Source organism: Mustela lutreola, chromosome 6, assembly GCF_030435805.1.
Source record: "Mustela lutreola isolate mMusLut2 chromosome 6, mMusLut2.pri, whole genome shotgun sequence".
NCBI lineage: Eukaryota > Metazoa > Chordata > Mammalia > Carnivora > Mustelidae > Mustela > Mustela lutreola.
In genome coordinates this window covers 102,057,079-102,076,441 of record NC_081295.1, presented here as the reverse complement: position 1 = coordinate 102,076,441, position 19,363 = coordinate 102,057,079, and the positions used below count along the sequence as shown (strand labels likewise).

General features: G+C 38.0%; 1 protein-coding gene across 1 annotated transcript in view; it reads left to right on the top strand.

The window, feature by feature from the left end:
• HMGCLL1 (3-hydroxy-3-methylglutaryl-CoA lyase like 1) overlaps window positions 1-19,042 on the top strand; it is a 206,185-nt gene extending 187,143 nt beyond the window's left edge. The window contains exons 8-9 of the mRNA XM_059178286.1: window positions 13,100-13,225; window positions 17,627-19,042. Of these exons, the coding sequence (XP_059034269.1) occupies window positions 13,100-13,225; window positions 17,627-17,728 (228 nt within the window). The 3' untranslated portion in view covers window positions 17,729-19,042. The remainder of the gene's footprint in view (window positions 1-13,099; window positions 13,226-17,626) is intronic.
• Window positions 19,043-19,363: the final 321 nt, after the last annotated feature.

Below are 19,363 nucleotides of genomic sequence, written 5' to 3'. Positions count from 1 at the left end.
AAATATGCGTGGGTTTGAGACTTTCAAGAGAATATGCAAGAATTCTTTTTTCTATAAGCTATGTTTTATAGGTCTTTTTCTTGGCTATTAGCTCTGGACTCTGAAGTTGTATGCCATCTAGAAGATTACTGCATGTGGCCTTCTCAAGAAGTTGCTGTGTTTTTACTTAGAATTTACCTGTTGTGTTCAGATGCCAAGGAATGGACCTACCACAGGAATGTGTAACCACAAGTCACAATAGCAGCAGCACTTCATATTTTAATGTTGTCTATGTTTATAATTTTATGACAAAATTAGATGTTACTGAGTAAGCTAAGTAAAACATGCATTTATAGACAGACTTAGGATTGGATAAAATTCCTACGGGGCATCAAAGACAAGAGCTTCACTCACTGTAGAAGGGATTCTTTCTACAACTTTTAGATTGTCTTAATAGTTTCAGTGACAGAGAGATCATTATTTTGAGATCTAATCACTTAAGTTTAGGCAGCATTGAATGGCTACAGAGTTATCTCTCATAATCATGCAAAATCGACCTCTGTCAATTTTCCTCTGGAATCATATGGAGTATGTCTACTTTCTTGACCACATAATGACCTTGAACTCTGTTAACTGCAACTATTATCTACCTCTGAATCTTATCAAAGATCAATACCCACAATTGCCTCAACCATTGATTATATCATATTTTCCAAATATGTTAGTTTGCTCCAAGGCTGCTTCACCTCCTATATATGTAAATGTAATTATACTTACTTTTGTTTTCCTACTTTCTTTGAGTTAACTGGCTTCAACTGGAGGAAAATCTATTTTGATTTCATGTGTACTCAGCTTTCCCACTTTTCAAGCTATGCTTACTACTTAGAAAAATTAACACATTATCATAAATACCTTGTGAGATATTCTGACCTATTGTGTGTTTAGAGTAAGCAAGGTTTCTGGTGAGTCATTTATAAATCAGATTGGGCATACCAGGGTGGCTCACTCAGTTAAGCAACACACTCTTAATTTTGGCTTAGGTCATGATCTCAGGGTTGTGAGATCAAGTCCTGTGCTGGGCTCTACAATCATTGTTTAAGATTCTCTTTCTCCCTTCCCCTCTCCTCTACCTCTCTTGAAGCAGAAAGACAGAAAGAAAGAAGAAAGAAGGAAAGAAAGGAAGAAAAAAGGAAAGAAAGAAAGAAAAAAAAAAGGAAAGAAAGGGAGGAAGGAAGGAAGGAAGAAAGGGAAAGAGAAAGAAAGGAAGAAAGAAAAATCAAACTGAACTTGAACTATTTGAAATGAACAATAAGGTCGGAGTGGTAATATTCTTGTAGTGATGTAATACTGTGAAATGCTTAAAACTTTCTATGTAAATGACAATGTTCAGTTTAATGCCCTAAATATTTCCTAATTAATGGCTGAATAATATGTTAATCAGCTTAGCCATTTCCATTTAAAATTCTGTGTCTCAATTTTCCCCTGCCCCCTCTTTGCCGCTTGTTCTTATGCTCGTGCTTAGTGTGAAGGAAGTTTGAGTATCCATCTACCATTAGCCAGGGGTTACCTAGTCTGATGGCCACGTTTAAGTGTCCTGTTGTCTTTGAGGCTGCCTTGGGTCCCACTTGCCAGGCTCCTTATTTTACCTTTGCTACCGTGGTATCTCAGCCAACTGGATGGGAGTTTTGAGTCTTGTACATTCTCCATCGTACACATTTGGAATCAGTACCAGCCCCCTGTATTCTAGGGCTCCCCTAAACCTATCTGGAATTTTTATCACCCATTCCCCCAACCACACCCTTGGTACTCAGCAGAGAGGAGAAGTCTTCAACTCAGGGACCTAGGAAACACATTGTTATATCTTTATAAATTATTTCACTACCCCGTGGAGGCCAGTTCTTTGGGTTATAAGAATGCTTAACCATGAATTTGAACATTACCAAAGCTATGGATCACCCCAGATGTAAATGAGAAGAAGTAGGTATGCAATGTAAGATTAAAAATTAAAGCTAGTTTTGAATAAGCAGGGATGCTTTAAGAAACAACATGTTAAATATTCCATTTTTTTTTTTTTATCTGTAATGGTTTCCAAGAAAGCAACTTCTACCTTCCACTAGAGTTGATCCTACGTCCCATTCCAGTTAATGGATCATCTTAGTTATTAAGCTAGAAATCTCTGTTTTTGTCGATGACACCTCTTTCTTCCATTATTACTCATTCATTTAGACACAATTTTACCTCATAAATGTCAAATTTGTTCCTTAACAAAAATCTTTTCCCCCTTCTGCTTCACTTTAAATACTCATCACCAGTGACTTCATGCATTGCACCAATTTTCTAACAAGTACTTCTACTTACAGATTTCTCAACCTTCTATCCATCTCAATTATTGCTCCCCTGTTAAAAAAATTTGAGTAAAGCAAATGCTGATGATGTCATGATTGTTCATGAACTGTAAGTAACTCTTTATTTCTTAGGGAATAAAGTTCATCCCCCAGAGACAAGCTTTAAGGGCCTATCATGATCTGGAGCTGTACTCCTTCCACACCTCAACAGCCCCTACAATACAAGTCACATTAAAATAGTTTCAGTCCATCCTTGGCCTGTTCATCATATGTGCCTTTTCTCAAGCTGTTCCCTCTCTGTAGAATATCTTTTCCCTTACCATCCCCCACTTGTCAACATCCTTCAAGGTCCAAAGCAGAGCCAAACTATTCATCAACCTTTTCACCCTGCCCCTCCCTCCTTGCTCTACTACAAAATATAGAAATGGTCTCACTGGTGTTTCTGAATAGCTCTGTTTGTAATTTTCATAATAGCTACCACACTCTACTTTGCATTATCGTTCTCTGTACTTATGAATCTCTTCCCTGCCAGGTCATTAACTTAATGATGTGTTAGTTACTACTCTTTGTTTCCAAGTAACAGTAGCCAACTCAAGCTACCTTAAGCAAAAAGGAGACTTTGTTATGAGGATACAGGGATGTCCCATGGAAACCTCTTAGAGAAGTATACACACAAGTCAAGAGCAGAGATTTGGATTTTCCACCTGATCCTGCATCTCACCTTACATCGCTTACCAAATATGTAACACCACGCATCATCATACTAAATGTTCTGTGGCTCGGTTTTCTCATTTAGAAAATGAGGATGATAATAGTACCTACTTCCAGGTTTTATTGTGTGGTTTAAGGCACTTGGCATAGCTCTAAATAAATGTTACTTCAAAAACAAAGGGAGGAAATGAAGCTGGACCTCAGAAAGATTAAAAGTTGTCTGGAATTCAGGTGACATTTCTAATTCAGTGATGCTTCCTTTTCCCTCTTACTGCAGACTCAATTTCTCTACTTCCCATTGCTTGTGGAAAAAGTTGCTTGTCCATACCTCATATGCTGTACATCTCACTTTTTAGAAAGGTGGATTCTGTCTTTGTTTCTGTTCTAAATTCTGGCCAAGGGGACTGTGATTAGCCCAACTTTGGCCCATCAATTGCACTGAGGATTAATGAGAAATCACTGAACAAACAGGTTCCAAGAACCCATCTTTATAAGAAGGCAGTACTAAGAGAAGGAGGTTGAGGGAGAAAACAAAGAAGGTACTGAACCACTGAACTGTTTCATTTTAGTATCCTCCTTATGCAGTTCTGTATTTCCAGTTGAATTGTATCAAGTTCCTTTATTACCATGTATTGTTATACTTGCCCACAGGCCTTGCTTTTGCATTCATTGTTCTTTTAGGTATGTTATTTGTTCAATTCTTTCAGAAATATTTGCGTGATAACTCATCATGTTCTGAGTGCTACGCCATATGTGGATCCTAGAACAGAGTGAGATAGAGGAACTCTCTTGCCCTCATGTAGTTTGTATATGTTACCTGCTATTTTTGACTCCCGGCCTCCTACCAAAATTTGGTCCTCCCACTAACCCAAGCCCTCCTTGGTTTGTAATAACACTGTAACACCTAATTCTTACTAGGCATCGCTGCGCTCTCATTCTGTAACTTTTCACTTAATATTTACTTGCATATTTACACTATTGCATAGACCTCCCACTAACATTAATTTGTAATTGAAGTTATTTACCTCCTACCAGTGAAATTCCAAAAACATGAAGGTCGACGTTCTAGATCCATCTATAGAATAATGGCTTCTGTGACTTTTAGTAGCCCCACTAGGAACTCGGGGGCTTAGTTCCCTTTAAATCAATTAATCAGTCATAAGGAAAATTGACTAAATTATCTAGCTGTAGAAATCTGGGACTTATAGATTCTTATTAAAATGTCATTTACATGTGTATAGGTACAATTTTTTAATTATTTACATGGTGTTATTTATTGTTCTGTTCCGATTCCTTCCTCCTCATTATGCCTCTCCCTCTGTGCACACATCTAAGAGTGTGGTAAGTGGAAGGTAGGGCTGTTCCAAGAGAAGCTAGTGTCAGGGATCTAGAAATGATATAATTTCTGAACTTCCAGCAGATTAGCTCAATTACTGTGTTTCTGAGAGTATTGATCATTTATTGCCCTGAAGAGTTCATGGTCTGTGTTCCTTTAATATATCTTCATACCTCATCCATCCTCTCCTCTCAACCTACTTCAAAGGATAGTTTTATCCACTAATTTCTAGCTCAACCCAGGTTTCTGCCCTAATCCCAAACCCATCCGCATTCTCCAAGGTTGTTTTCTCTGTGAATTTTCTCTTCCGTGTAGGGTATCATTCTTTACTTCCATTTACTTACCTCTATCCCTTAAAGCTTCCCAGTTACAGGTCTCAAATATCCTCCTTACGTCTCCATTCTTATACACCCAACTGTGCCCCGGTTTTCTTCTTTATCACCACGTGCCTTCTGACCCTGTACTTGACACATACTTGTTAGAGCCAACATTTGCTGAGTGTTATGTGATAAGCACTTTCATGGAAGATTCCACTGAGTCTTCAACAAGCCCACGATTCAATACTGTTATATTCATCTTACAGTTGGTGGGACAGAGAAATAACATCAACATCACACAGTTAACAAGTGGCAGAACAGGTCCAAATACAAGTGTCCTGAAACTGATTTTTTAAGCATTAGGTTGTATGTCCTCGGTTTGTTTTTCAATTAATTGCCAGCTCTTCCTGTCTGATCTCTGCTGAAACCATCCAACTAAAAATTTGTCAACTTTATAAATACAGCAGACTTTTCTCAGCTACTTTCCTTAAGTGGGAGAAGTATTCATCACTGTGGTATAAGTATTTAGAGAAATCTTGCGGCACCTGGGTGGCTCAGTTGGTTAAGTGTCTGACTCTTGATCTTGGCTCAGGTCATGATCTCAGGGTCATGAGATCTAGCCCCATGTCAGACTCTATACTGAGCATGGAGCCAGCTTGAGATTTTCCCTTACCCTCCTCTTTCTCTCTCTCTCTCTCAAAAAAAAAAAGAGAAAGTTTTCCTACTCTGGCTTGTGACATTGTACCTCCTGAACTCCTTGTCTCTTTCACTAACTCACCTTCTTTCCTCTACCTCCAAAAGGTGATTGTTAACTAAATACTAGAATTCGAATCTCTGATATTCTTATTCCTGTCAAGTTTCTTCAGAGAAAAAGTGGAATAAATCAAGATAACTTTTTAAATCTTAATTGCTCTAAAAGGCAACTGCCTAAAGCAAAAAGAAGAGCAACACTTCATGGGCATGTAAATGTATTATGGGTATATAAAAGTAAAGGTAGGGAAACTATAGCACAAAGAGCAGTTGGATGGAATTGAGAATATATTGTTGTAAAGTCTTTCCATACATGTGGAATGGATACGTGAAGGTAGACCTATTTAAATTTATGTTTTAAACCATAAAGTAACTACTGAACAATGTAAAGAGGTAGAAGTATTAAGTCAGTAGAAGAGAGAAAATGGAAGAATTAAAAAAAAATACTCAACAAAAGATAGAAAAGAGGACAAAAAAATAGAAAATAGCTGGAAAAGGTGAATTTTAATCTGTCTCATCAGTTGGTGTATTAGTTCTAATTGACTGATAAAACTGAACACCCCAAAATGAATAACAGCTCAAACACATGTTTAGTGAGGGGCAAGCATCCATGTTTTTATCAGTGGGTATCTCTCCTCCACGTAATTCATGGGCCCAGGCTCCTCCCATTTTTTGGCTTACCATTCTCTAAGGTCTTGTTGTCATCTGCATTTGACTATTGACAAAATTTCTGAGAAGAAATAATTTAAAAATGGCTTGTATCTCTCTGCTTATGCATCATTGGCTAGTTTACAGTCATGTAACCACATGTAAGTTAAAGGGCAATTTGATTATGCCACCTAGCTAAATCCCAGAAGAAGAGGAAACAATTTTTTTTTTCTGAAGAGCCAGCACTATCTGCCGTAGATCAACAGGTAAATCAGAAGGCTATTTTCAAACTTTATTATGCATAAAAGTCATCTTGGAGTAGGAAATAATGCAAGTACTTTGACTTTATGAGAAAAAAAAAATCAGTTTTGGGGATAGACAACAGAAATCTGCCTTTTTTTTTTTTTTTTAAGATTTTATTTTTATTTGTCAGAGAGAGAGAGGGAGAGAGAGTGAGCACAGGCAGACAGAGTGGTAGGCAGAGACAGAGGGAGAAGCAGGCTCCCTGCCGAGCAAGGAGCCCGATGTGGGACTTGATCCCAGGACGCTGGGATCATGACATGAGGCAAAGGCAGCTGCTTAACCAACTGAGCCACCCAGGTGCCCCAGAAATCTGCGTTTTTAAACTAGGACTGAAGTAACTCTGATACTTAGGTGGTCCCATTTTGAGCAATATGGTGCAACACAAGATGGCACCACTGCGCACTGGACCAGGATGTACCGACACCCTTGAGAACCAGTTCTTCCCTAGAAGAACCAGAGTTTCTTCCCACTCAACTATGTTCTGGGGAGTAGCAGCTTCTGCAGAATTTAGAAAGTGTTAGAAATGTAGAAATGCAGAAGCTCAGGTCCCACCTCAGACATCATAAATGCTTATTCTTTTGTTTGGGTTTCTTGTAGATTTTACATATAAGTGAAATCATATGGTTTTGTCTTTCTCTGTCCCATTTACTTCACTTCATGTAATACCCTCTAGTCAGACATTGTAAGTGGAATCTTATGCTCAGTCACGTTTGAGGGAGGCTGGCTTAATTATTTTGTGCCAGTAGGTTAGAGGGAATAGGTGGTTACTGAAGAAGTGCAGTTTAGGAGTAAAAGCCTCTCAAGAACAGGCAGAAGTAGAGGATTCCTAGAGGAACCATCTCTAGAATTTGGACTGAAACCAGGAAATAAGAAAGGCCGGTATGGTTCTGGGATATTGTTTTGGCAGAAGACGGGGATGATGAGGAAACAAGAGTACACATGACATGTGTGGTATGTATTTATTAGGATAAAAAAAATTCTTAGAAACATAAACAATGCCAAGCATGGTTGGCATCCTCTCCTATCTTCCAGTTTCTTAAGATTTTATTTGACAGAGAGAGAAAAAGGAAGCACAGAGGGAGAGGGAGAATCAAGTTTCCTGCTGAGCAGGTATACTGCTGTGGGGCTCCATCTCAGGAGCATAATGTATAATTCTATACAATTACAAACTCATTAAAAATATTTAATGATTTTATTATAGTCTATCTTATATAATCTGTTAACTATTTCCCTATTATTGGACATTAACTTATGGCCTTTTTTCTCCAATTATAAATCATGCTACAAAGACTATCTGTCCTTGAACAATAACCTATAATTAAAGTTTCTGGCTATTTTCTTGAGATAGCTTCCTAGGAAAAAATCCTTTGGACAATCAGCATTACTTTCTCAAAAGCCTCTTATCAGTACATTGTGTAGAGACTTTTCAGAAAGTTGAAAACAGAATCTTAAGAAAAGGGAAGCCTTTTGATTGGTCAATGTTCTCTTCCTAATTCATACCTTGCCTCCTGGTGTTATTATATGGATTAAATGAAACAATGCACGGGAAGTGTTTAGTCAGGTGCCTGGCAGACAGTCAATGTTAATGAAATGTTAACAATTAACACTGGACAGTAGAGCCCAGCTATCTGCATTCTTCCTCTGTCTTACACTGTTTGAAGCAGGAGATGGTGCTTATCTTCCTGGAGCCTCAGTCTCCTCATCAGTAAAATGGGCATGGGTTCCTATGCATTTCACCCTAATTCTGCATGGCTTTATCATATGTAAGGCCTAAAGCACAGGATCTGTGACAAAATAAACATTCAATAAATGTTCATTAATAGTCTATTATTTCCTCTTACTGAAATTAAGAATTCCTTTTTTAATCTGTTTCCTTACCCCCACGTCTATGTACACAGTCCCATTTCTATCTCCATTTGAAATATACTAAATGAGGCAAAGAATATAATCTATCTCATTATGTGTACTAAGGCAGAGAAGAGTGAAACATGTAGGAAAACCTTCTCAAAGAGGAAGGAGGTTACATGACACTGTCCCATTAGCTTAGTTATCCCCCAACAGCAGTATATATGCCTGTCATTATTTACATACCAATTTGGTATATACCTCACTTAATTTAAACCCTGGGCTTAATTCATGTATGCTAACTGTTCATTATCAGAAATTTACATAATATGTTACATCCCTAGTACCCATGAATGCAAATAGTGTTTATTTCTCAGGTGGTAGCCTAACTCCATATACAGTAACCGTTTAGAGTGGTGGGCTTAGTGGCAAGAGTACCCTGTTCCATTAGTGTTATCTGGCCTGATGACTGGAAGACCAGTAGCACCATATGCCTGGGTAATCACAATCCTCTGTTGGAGGGTATACTGGCTTAGAAATGGCTGAGGAGGGACGCCTGGGTGGCTCAGTTGGTTAAGCAGCTGCCTTCGGCTCAGGTCATGATCCCAGCGTCCTGGGATCGAGTCCCACATCGGGCTCCTTGCTCAGCAGGGAGCCTGCTTCTCCCTCTGCCTCTGCCTGCCATTCTGTCTGCATGTGCTCGCTCTCTCCCCCCCTCTCTGATAAATAAATAAAATCTTTGAAAAAAAAAAAGAAAGAAAGAAATGGCTGAGGAGACAACTACTAGAAAAAGGAGTATATTTTTAATATTTATCCCATATGAACATTTGCCTTGTCTCCCAAGGAACTGAAATCCAAAAATGAGTACCTTACACCATCAGAAAGATCTCCTTTTAAATTAAATCTAACATTATAGATTCTTTTAAAGAAAAAGTTGATCTTAGAGGGGAAAGAAAGTAGATGTCATTTCAAAACTTAACATATCAAAATTTTATGTGTTCCTTAATATTTTAGTATCCACAATACCTAAAACTTGATATTTCATTAAACATTTTGAAATCATGAAAATATGGGACATTATAAGCTTTGCAAAATGATTTGACTTGACTTAAGGATTTCTCATTTTCTTTGGGAAATAGGTTCTTACAGCACTAAGAAAAAGTCAACTTGTACTTTTCGTTAGCATATCATCATGGTCCAGGCATCTAAGCACTACACAAGATTAATTCTACACAGAGCTCACCTAAGATTGTAGCACAGAACGATAGGCTCGTGGTTTATCTACAATTTACCATTTTCCAGAAAAAGTGGCTATTAGTATTTTATTCATTTTTCTCAGCCCCTAAATCCAAGCGTGTAAATAGAGAGCTCAAGAAGACAGAGCATATGTAACTAAGCAAGTTAATCATTTCCTGGGAACTGGATTAGTAGCTTTAATCGTGAGCTTGGAGGAAGGTGGGAGCCAAGGATACCACCACACTTTGAGTTCTGGGTTTGTTTTAGTTTAGGCAGGACTACCAGTTCCCTTAGCTCTGAAGAAAATGGTTTCTTGTTTATTTATTTATTTTTTTTTTATTTATCAGAGGGGGGGGGGGAGAGCGAGCACAGGCAGACAGAGTGGCAGGCAGAGGCAGAGGGAGAAGCAGGCTCCCCGCTGAGCAAGGAGCCCGATGTGGGACTCGATCCCAGGACGCTGGGATCATGACATGAGCCGAAGGCAGCTGCTCAACCACCTGAGCCACCCAGGCGTCCCGGTTTCTAGTTTAATAACAATATGCTACTTCTCAGTGACAAAATATATAATTTTGATTTCTAATGCTAAACTCCCTGAGCTACAGGATTTTGTATGGATTCCAAGTCCCTGGTGCGAAGAATGCACTTCATAAACGTGTTCACGTCAAAGGATGACTAATAAAAAATATATTAAACCACAGTTTTTATTCTATACCATTAGTCAAAGTTTCCTCATTTCCTTATACAAAGTTATTTGTATAATATAAAGCTATTTATTTACATGTTTGTCATTTGGAGCAGCTGAACACAGTGGGGTCAAATGCTTGGCTTTAACTCTGATTTTGAAGCGACATTGCCACCTTGTGGTTTTTTGTCTAAAGACGTACTTTCCTTCAAAACAAGCAAGTGCTTTGTTTTTCAATCTATGGTGCAAAAAGCCTGCTCTCGTGCACGCACACGCACGCGCGCGGGCACACACACACACGCGCACACCCCGGGAACACACACACACACGTGCACACAGACCCATACCCCTGGGAATGTGAAAGCCTGAAAATAGTGGTTTGTGTTTGGAGACACAGAAAAAGGAGTATCTACAAAACATTTTTTAATGAAGACACCCTAGGAAGATCACTTAGTTGCAAAATAATGACGTTAATCAAGAAAATGAGTCTTGGATTCATTTATGTTCATTCTCCTTTCCATACTGTTATTCTACTACAGGTGAAAGTTTATAGAAACTTTTTATGCTTTATATATAATTAGAATTCACTGTGAAAGAATTGGAAAATAAAGACAATTAAAATAAATTAAAATAAAATAAATTAAAATTAAAAATTAATTAATTAATTAATTATGTGCTATAAACACAACACCCAGTGATCACCGCTATTAACTGTTTTGGTCTACCATTAAAAAAAATTTTTTTTTTTTTTTAAACCTTATAGGCCTTGATGTAGGTATCTTAAGTCTCAAAGGGAAATATAAAAGAATGGTTCAAGAAACACAGTCCCTTTGGTATGACAAAGAGACACAGGAACCAACTAAAAGAACTGCTAAAAACCAACCTGATCCCCAAAATATATAAAGTAATATTAGATTCTAAACCAAACTAAAAAAAAAATACCTTGAGTCCCTACCGATAAAAAATAATGTTTGAATAAACAGAGGAGAATATACAGGTCCAAACGGGAGCATTCCAAGTGATCTCTGTAGAAATCTCTACCTCTAACTGTGAGCACACAGTCACTTTTCTCCAGAGAGTACAGTATGGAAAGAGGGGAGTAGAGGCTTCCTTACTTCAGTACCCTGACAAACACTACCTCAGCCAGGTGACCAAGGTGCTTATCAGTCATAAATCTTGTTGACAGCATGTGCACCCTTGATATGATGTATTGAGAACAGCATTTCACCTCTGTGGCTTGCCTTGAAGTATTTCAGAATTCTAGTCTAGCCATTAGAAAAATATCAGACAAACCCAAATTGAAGGACAGACAAGAACATTAAGTTCAAAATAAGGAAATTGGAATCACGTATGGACTATAATACCATTCTGATACTGGTCCCTCAGCTGGGACAGGTTCATCATAATCATGCAAGATAATGTAACAATATGGGAAGCTAGGTGCATTATATATGGGGATGCTCTGTTCTCCAACAATTTCCTGAAGATCTGAAGCTCTTCTATAATAAAAAGTTCATCAAAAAGAAAAACAAGGGGCTCCTGGGTGGCTCAGATGGTTAAACCTCTGCCTTTGGCTCAGGTCATGATCTCAGAGTCCTGAAATTGAGTCCCGCATCAGGCTCTCTGCTCAGCAGGAAGACTGCTTCCTGCCACCACTCCCGAACCCGGCTCTCTGACTGCTTGTGATCTCTCAATTTGTCAAATAAATAATAAAATCTTTAAAAATATATATTAAAAAGAAAAACAAAAAGAAGTGGGATCCCCAGATTGGCAGTGAGTGCAGCATCTGCAATCTTGTGAAAAACTCAGATTCTCAAGACTGAGCACAGGTCTTGTGAGACTGACTCTGGAGATGTAGCCACCATGTAGGGTTCCGATCCTGTGAATGCAAACAGCTGACCTAACATGCTGCCTAAAATCTCTGCTTTCAGGGGCTTCTCATTTTAGCAGAAGTCATGTTATTTTTTTCTTTAATATCCGGAAGCTGAGTGACCAGATTATGCCTCTTGGTAGCTTCTGATCATCCAACTGTCACCCTTTACAGAGATAGGACATCCCTGCCTCTCTTCTCCAGTCCTCTGATTTTCAGGGCTCCTTTCAGGCCCCACTATAATCATGTCCTCAAGGACATTCGAGCTCACACATATCCTCTACCTCTGATATCCCCACACACATGACCTGTAACAATCTGCATGTTTCCGGGAGACAGAGGTGACCTTGGGCCAATTTTGTGATCCTGCTGTACTTGAGTTTCTTCATCTGTGATTTGGAATGATAGAAGGAGATCTACCTTATTGGTCTTTTTGTGAAGATTAGGAGTTACTACTCACAAGATGTTAGGAATAATCCCAGCCCTTAATGAGGACTCAGTAAGTGTGAGATGGTGCTGGTAGCTCTCTGCTTCTCCCAAAGCAGCAGGGTTGGGTATGCAAAATAATGGCTCAGTAAAGAACAAGTGAATTGAAAGGATGAATTAAGCCCTCAAAAATCCTATTTCAAACACAGCGACCCTACCACTACCACCAGTCGTCCAAGGCACCTTAACTTTGAGTTAGAGTGTTGGAAGTGTTTTGTGCTTACATAACAGTATTAGGGTCCAATTGGAAAATTGGTTGGAGAATCTATACAACCTGGGAATGAATTCGTCTTACTTCAAGCTTCACCCCCTACAGTTGTGTGGTTATCAACGAATAACACCACTTCAATTTTGATCTAAGATTATTCTACTTCCTGAGATCCCTTGAGTTTCTGTTAGCCTAAAAGACAAGATTAGGTAGAAAAGAAATGAGCACCCTGGGGACTTTTCTAGCAGCAGGTGAGTAAGCGAGTATGTTTGGATAACGGGTTTAGATTTTGCTTATTTGCTCTTTGGAACAGGTTAAATAGAAATTCAACAATTTACGTGCCTTGAATAGACAAGCCCTGAGTGTTCTGGTTTGTTTTCCAGATGGGGATTAATGTGGTGGACTCAGCAGTATCCGGATTAGGTGGCTGCCCTTATGCAAAGGGTGCTTCTGGGAACGTAGCCACTGAGGATTTGATATATATGCTTAATGGCTTGGGGCTCAACACGGTAAGTCACTTAACATATTTTAATATTCATGTATGCCTTTCAGATACAAGTGGGAATGTGTCTCAGATTTGGGAAGCAATTTTGAGGTCAAAGTTTTACTACCCTTTTGCTGTTTGCTAAAATGCACAGTGGGAAAATACAGTAAAAATTCTTTAGGGGGCTTTATAAAGTAACTTATTGCTGTAGCTCCATCATCAATAATGCTACCATTTCACATTTTTATAGTGCTTCATGACCTCCGAAGTACTTTTTCATGTATCATCTGATTTGATTTCACAAACTGAGTGAGAGCCTGTGTCTCTGCCTTTAGGATTGTTGTTTTGGCGCTTTGGTTTGGGATGGATGTTTTCCTAGGAAGAAACAGATCTTGATTTTCTTGCAGTGACAACTAGGGCTTCTCTAAAAGAGCCCGGGGCACTATTGGAATGGTCAGAAAAGAGAGTTTAACACTACTTAGCATGGGAGACACTGGGCAGCAAGAACTGTCTCTTAAGTAAAAGTTCCTGGAAAGTCACATCCTCTATGGCATCCACATAATTTAGTACTTTGTTTGCCACATGCTTGTTAACATTACTTACTAGTCTTTAAGGCAGATTTGGGGAGGAAGGGAGCAAAAATATAGAAGAAAAAAGTTCACAGATGATTAGAAGTTCAAAATATTTTTCTGAGATGTCAAAGCATCCTCCGGATTACAACATGAAAGCTTCTCTCTCTTCACTATACTTACATGAAAGCTCCTGCAGTACCATTTACCTGTAGTTTCCATTTCCATACCATTTTATTTCTCACTCCTGGCTCTTGTGTCCATCACCACTCAGATGGCCTTACTCCCCACACTCAGTTTCACCTGGAGAGTGAGCTGCTCCTAACCACTGAAGTCTTCTCGTGTCTCCCTGCCTAACCCCCAGGCTCCTGCTATTGGGTTCCTCACCTTATGACTTCCATGCCAACCTGTGTGCTTCTACCTCTGAACTTAACCTGAGGTGGTCTCTGGACCTTATTTCTGTGCTTAGCTTTCCCTGCAGCCAGGGAGCAATTACAGCTATGTGCCTTACCTAGAGATGCTCAATAACATTCACTGGGAGATGGGCGTCACTTGGGATAAACATCAAAAACTACTGCCTGGGGGCACCTGGGTGGCTCAGTGGGTTAAGCCTCTGCCTTCAGCTCAGATCATCTCAGGGTCCTGGGATCGAGCCCCGAGTGGGGCTCTCTGCTCAGTGCTGAGCCTGCATCCCTCCCTCTCTCTGCCTGCCTCTCTGCCTACTTGTGATCTCTCTCTGTATGTCAAATAAATAACTAAAATCTTAAAAAAAAAAAAAAACAAAAAAAAAAAAAAAAAAAAAAACACTACTGCCTGTCTTTCCTGGTTAGGAGTAACTATTATTTCATTTATAGTAGCTTAATCATTTCTGGTAGAATTGTATGGCCATGACAAAAACTGAGGCAAATTAGATTATTTCTTGGAGGTTTAGATGAGTGAATTGATCTCAGCTGATGCTTTGATGCATATTATATATCGGGTCCTGTTCTAGAACTTGAGGACTAAAATGCACATAAACCATGGCTTCATTCCTAAGAATTCAAAATTTAAGGAGAGAATGGTTACGTGGGGTAGGATCTAAAATTCAACGAGCTACCTAGACTAGCAAGCCAAGATTCTCTGTAGAATCTAATGTTACTATGGCTACCATGCCAAGTCACTTACCAAGAGCCACTGATTTGACGTGCAAGATATTTTGGTTGTTTGTTCTTTAATACCCATGCTGTAGCTATGTCGGCACAATTCCCTAATTCTTTCCTGGGTATTCAATTCTCCACCCTGGTGTGTAGAACTTCTGACTTGCCTTTAAATTCATTTTCCATGTTACGATCAGAGGATATCATCCAAAATACAAATAAGAATATCCCTTGTTTCCGCTTGAGCTGTCACCAGTGGATTCTTTTTTTTTTTTTTTTAAGATTTTTTTTTTATTTATTTATTAGACAGAGAGAGATCACAAGTAGGCAGAGAGGCAAGCAGAGAGAGAGAGGAGGAAGCAGGCTCCCCGCTGAGCACAGAGCCCCATGCGGGACTCGATCCCAGGACCCCAAGATCATGACCTGAGCCGAAGGCAGCGGCTTAACCCACTGAGCCACCCAGGCGCCCCTCACCAGTGGATTCTTACTTCCTATAAGGCAAAGCTGTGTTCTCTCACCTAATATGGCCTATTCATGCCTTTTCAGGTCATCTTTGCCCATCATCTACATACAGCATGGCATTTTTTTTTTTTTTAAGATATTTTGTACTGTTCTTCTGCCTGCATTGCCCCCTCTGTCCCCTTTCTCTATAACTCATACTCCCCAAGCAAGACTCAGGTCAGAATTTACCCTTCCTCACACCCTTTCCAAACACACTCCTCTCTACTTTCTTTTCCTCATTGGGTTTACTGCCCCATCGTCAGCTCTCATACTCATCTGGGCATATCTCCATCAGTGATTTTAATTGTAATACAGGAACCACCCCCCCAACAGGGGTCCATATCACCTGCTTGATGCTCTTACAGTCTGAGGATAGAAATCTCATTTTACATGGGGTTTTTGAAAACCCAGAACATATCATAGTACATGAGACATATTTAAGCACCTGGCAAATGATTCAATAATAAGTGCAATGTTACTATATAATGATATCTTTTAGGTAAATTGATAAAGGCAAAAGGGATTTTTTTTTTTAACATAAAATGTCTGCAAATCCCAGTGCATACTTATCAATGGAATTCTTGGAAAGCAAAGAACACTGGTGACTAATATCTTTCTAGAATCCTTTGCTGGTATAATTCAAAAATGATAGGCACATGTTGCTAATTAGTCATAAAACTTAAATAGGATTCCATTTAAGATGTCAACTAAGAAGTGCTTAACATATACCTATATATATAGGTATAGGTATAGCTATATATAGGTATAGGTATATATATAGGTATATATATAGGTATAGCTATATATAGGTATAGGTATATATATACCTATATATATATAGGTATATGTTAAGCACTTCTTAGTTGTATATATATATATATATACACATATATATTATATAATATATATAACATATATAACAAAAACATATCTATATATAGGTATAGCACTTCTTAGTTGTATATATATGTGTGTGTGTGTATATATACATAGTTGTATATATATGCGTATATATAGGTATAGCACTTCTTAGTTGTATAGATATACATATATATTATATATTATATAACATATATATATATAACATATACAACAAAACATATACCTATATATATATAGCTATATGTTATATAGGTATATGTTAAGCATCTCTATGCTATATAGGTATATGTTAGCACTTCTTAGTTGACATCTTAAATGGATATATATATCCATTTATATATATATAACATATATTCTACCTATAGCTGTTCCCAGGACAGAACAATCTCAAATCAAAGCAAATGTTGAGACCTGAAGAACAACTTTTTATTGTCTCTTTTAAGAAAATGACAGACTTACATAAATATTAAGAACTACTTAATAGTAAGGAAGCCTGAGTCTGTTCAGTTTTAAGTCAACATTGTTTCTATTCCATGGTAAGGCAAGACATAGGAGTTTATGAAATGCTACCTGAGGGCAAATCTCTGGCTAATCCACCTAATGCTCTACCTCCCCTATAGTGACAGCTGAGGTGCAGAGTGGAGACCTCGATGGGGATCTTTGGTTACACGGAGATGAGGAGCATGCCCTGAACTTGGCCTTCATACCCAACTGCTTATCTGTCTTTCATGGATTTACCTAAGCTTTTGTTGATCCTGTTTATGCTTTCAAACAGTACAACTTCTCAGACAAACACGTTCCAGATGTGTACTAATACTGCTCCATTTTATTTGACCTACAACTACTTCCCTCAATATCATACCGGTAGTGTTTCTGAATACCATTAAAATTATACATATACATTGCTCATAGGCTTATCAGGTTGTTTCTTTATATAGTAAAAAGGTTCTTTCTTAAGTCATTATCTATGAACTCCTCCAAACCCTACTAATTTTAATTGCTCGCCACTGGTATTTTGTAGATTGTTTCTAGTTCTGTTATTGTCCTTCCTAGAATTCAGATACCACCCCGAATTACATGGATTTTTTTCAGGAATGGCTAGCCTATGATTTTATTTAAAAGTCAAATTCAAGATATGCTTTAATAAAGCATAAAAATTTAAAATCTGCGGATTGTGTGATTCATGAAGAAGACGACAAATGTTACTCTCAAATCAACAAGGAGTAACATTTTGTTTAATAATTTCAAATTGTTAATTAACTACTAATAAAATGGAAAGAAATCTGTTTTGTCTTCTTTCTCCCTAATCCACCTGGTATCCCTTCTTTCCCTTAACAGGGTGTGAATCTTTACAAAGTGATGGAAGCTGGGGACTTTATTTGCAAAGCTGTGAATAAAACCACAAACTCTAAAGTAGCACAAGCCTCCTTCAGTACTTGACTTGGATGAACCTGTGACTCAAGGCTGAGAAGATCCATTTCAGCTACAGATACTCATCTGAAAATCATTACTGTCAACTTGTTCTGAAATGTGAAGTAATAGACAAGAGTGGGAAAAATATAATTTTAAAGAATATTACTGGATGGATTACAAAATCGGTGGAAAGCAATACCAATCATTGGTAAATTGCAAGCTGAAGCCATATAATACAATTTGTAGACCTGCTTTTGAACTTGGAGAAAAGTCTACTCTTTTGCTCTTATAGAAATAACTTTTTAATTTAGTAGATGTGAAAATTGACTTCAGATTTCCCTAAGTATCAAATACTGTGTTAATACTTAATCAAGCTGGCTTAGCACAGTATACATATTGTCAGTAGTTTATGAGCTCCTGCATAGTGTGCAAAGTGTGTGGCCTTGATATGCATTATGCCTCTGGATCTTAACTTTCCATTTGCCAAGTCAGTTAAATTATGGACCAAGCGCCAAATCTCCATCTGACCGTACATAACTTTTAGCAATAGAACTTTTATATTTCTAGTATGGTTAACATCTGTTAACTATTTCAATGACTTTATCTTGTTCCAAGAGGCTGTGGTCAATGGCAAGACGCCATATCCTGGAAACATTACGACCTCCCATGTTTGTTATATGTATCCAGTTTACCATATTTTCTCTTTCATCAGTAAAAACCAGGATGGTGTTACTCAACTATTGAAAAATATAAGGTCTGACTTTCATCTCAATGTCTCAGTTGCAGTGCTAAGAATAGATTGATACATATATTATAATCCACTTTGGTAATTTTCAGATCACATCCAAATTGCCAAAGGAAAGGTCACTGTAACCCTGAGAATATTAAGGCAGTTTTTAATTGAAAAACAAACAAAACAAAGAACAAAAATGAAAACAACTGTTTTCCATTGATTCAGGTCTACTTTGATTAAATCACATCATTTTTTTGGTTGATGTTATGGTTATTTTTAATGTTGAAATGACTGAGATTTTATTACAATGATGTAATAGACATCATTGTCAGAAATAACAAAAATTAATATGTCCAAGTTGAGAAGAGCAGGAAGACTACATTTAAAAAAAAAAAAAACATTTCTTTAACCTATGCAAATCACAAGGGGACAGAATTATTAAATGAAGGTCTGAACCATCAGTTCTATTATTTATGTAGACTTCTCCAGTAATACTTAGTGATCTTATCTTTGAATAAATTTGAATATAACTTTAAATATGAAAGTGAGCATTGTGGACTGTCTATTAAATATTCACAACTATTGAAATAAAAAGAAATTCAAGAAAATATGAGAAGTAATGATTATAACTCAGTTAACTTTAAAGACATTCGTAATAAGAATCACAAGGAAAGCATATTGGTAATTGACAAAAGTACACTAAATTCCCACAGAAGAGGCTAACTCATCAGGTTGTGATGGGTGTTGGAGCAGGAACTTGTTATCCTGAGTACTGAGTAGTCACTGCATTTGGGTTCATGTTGTCGGGGGACAGTGCAGGGAGCAAACAAAATCATCATTCTTTATGGATCTACCTGTTACATCTCCCTGTGAGTCTCTCCACCAAGAACACAGCCCTGTGTACTGGGACAGTAAAGGGATACCTGCCC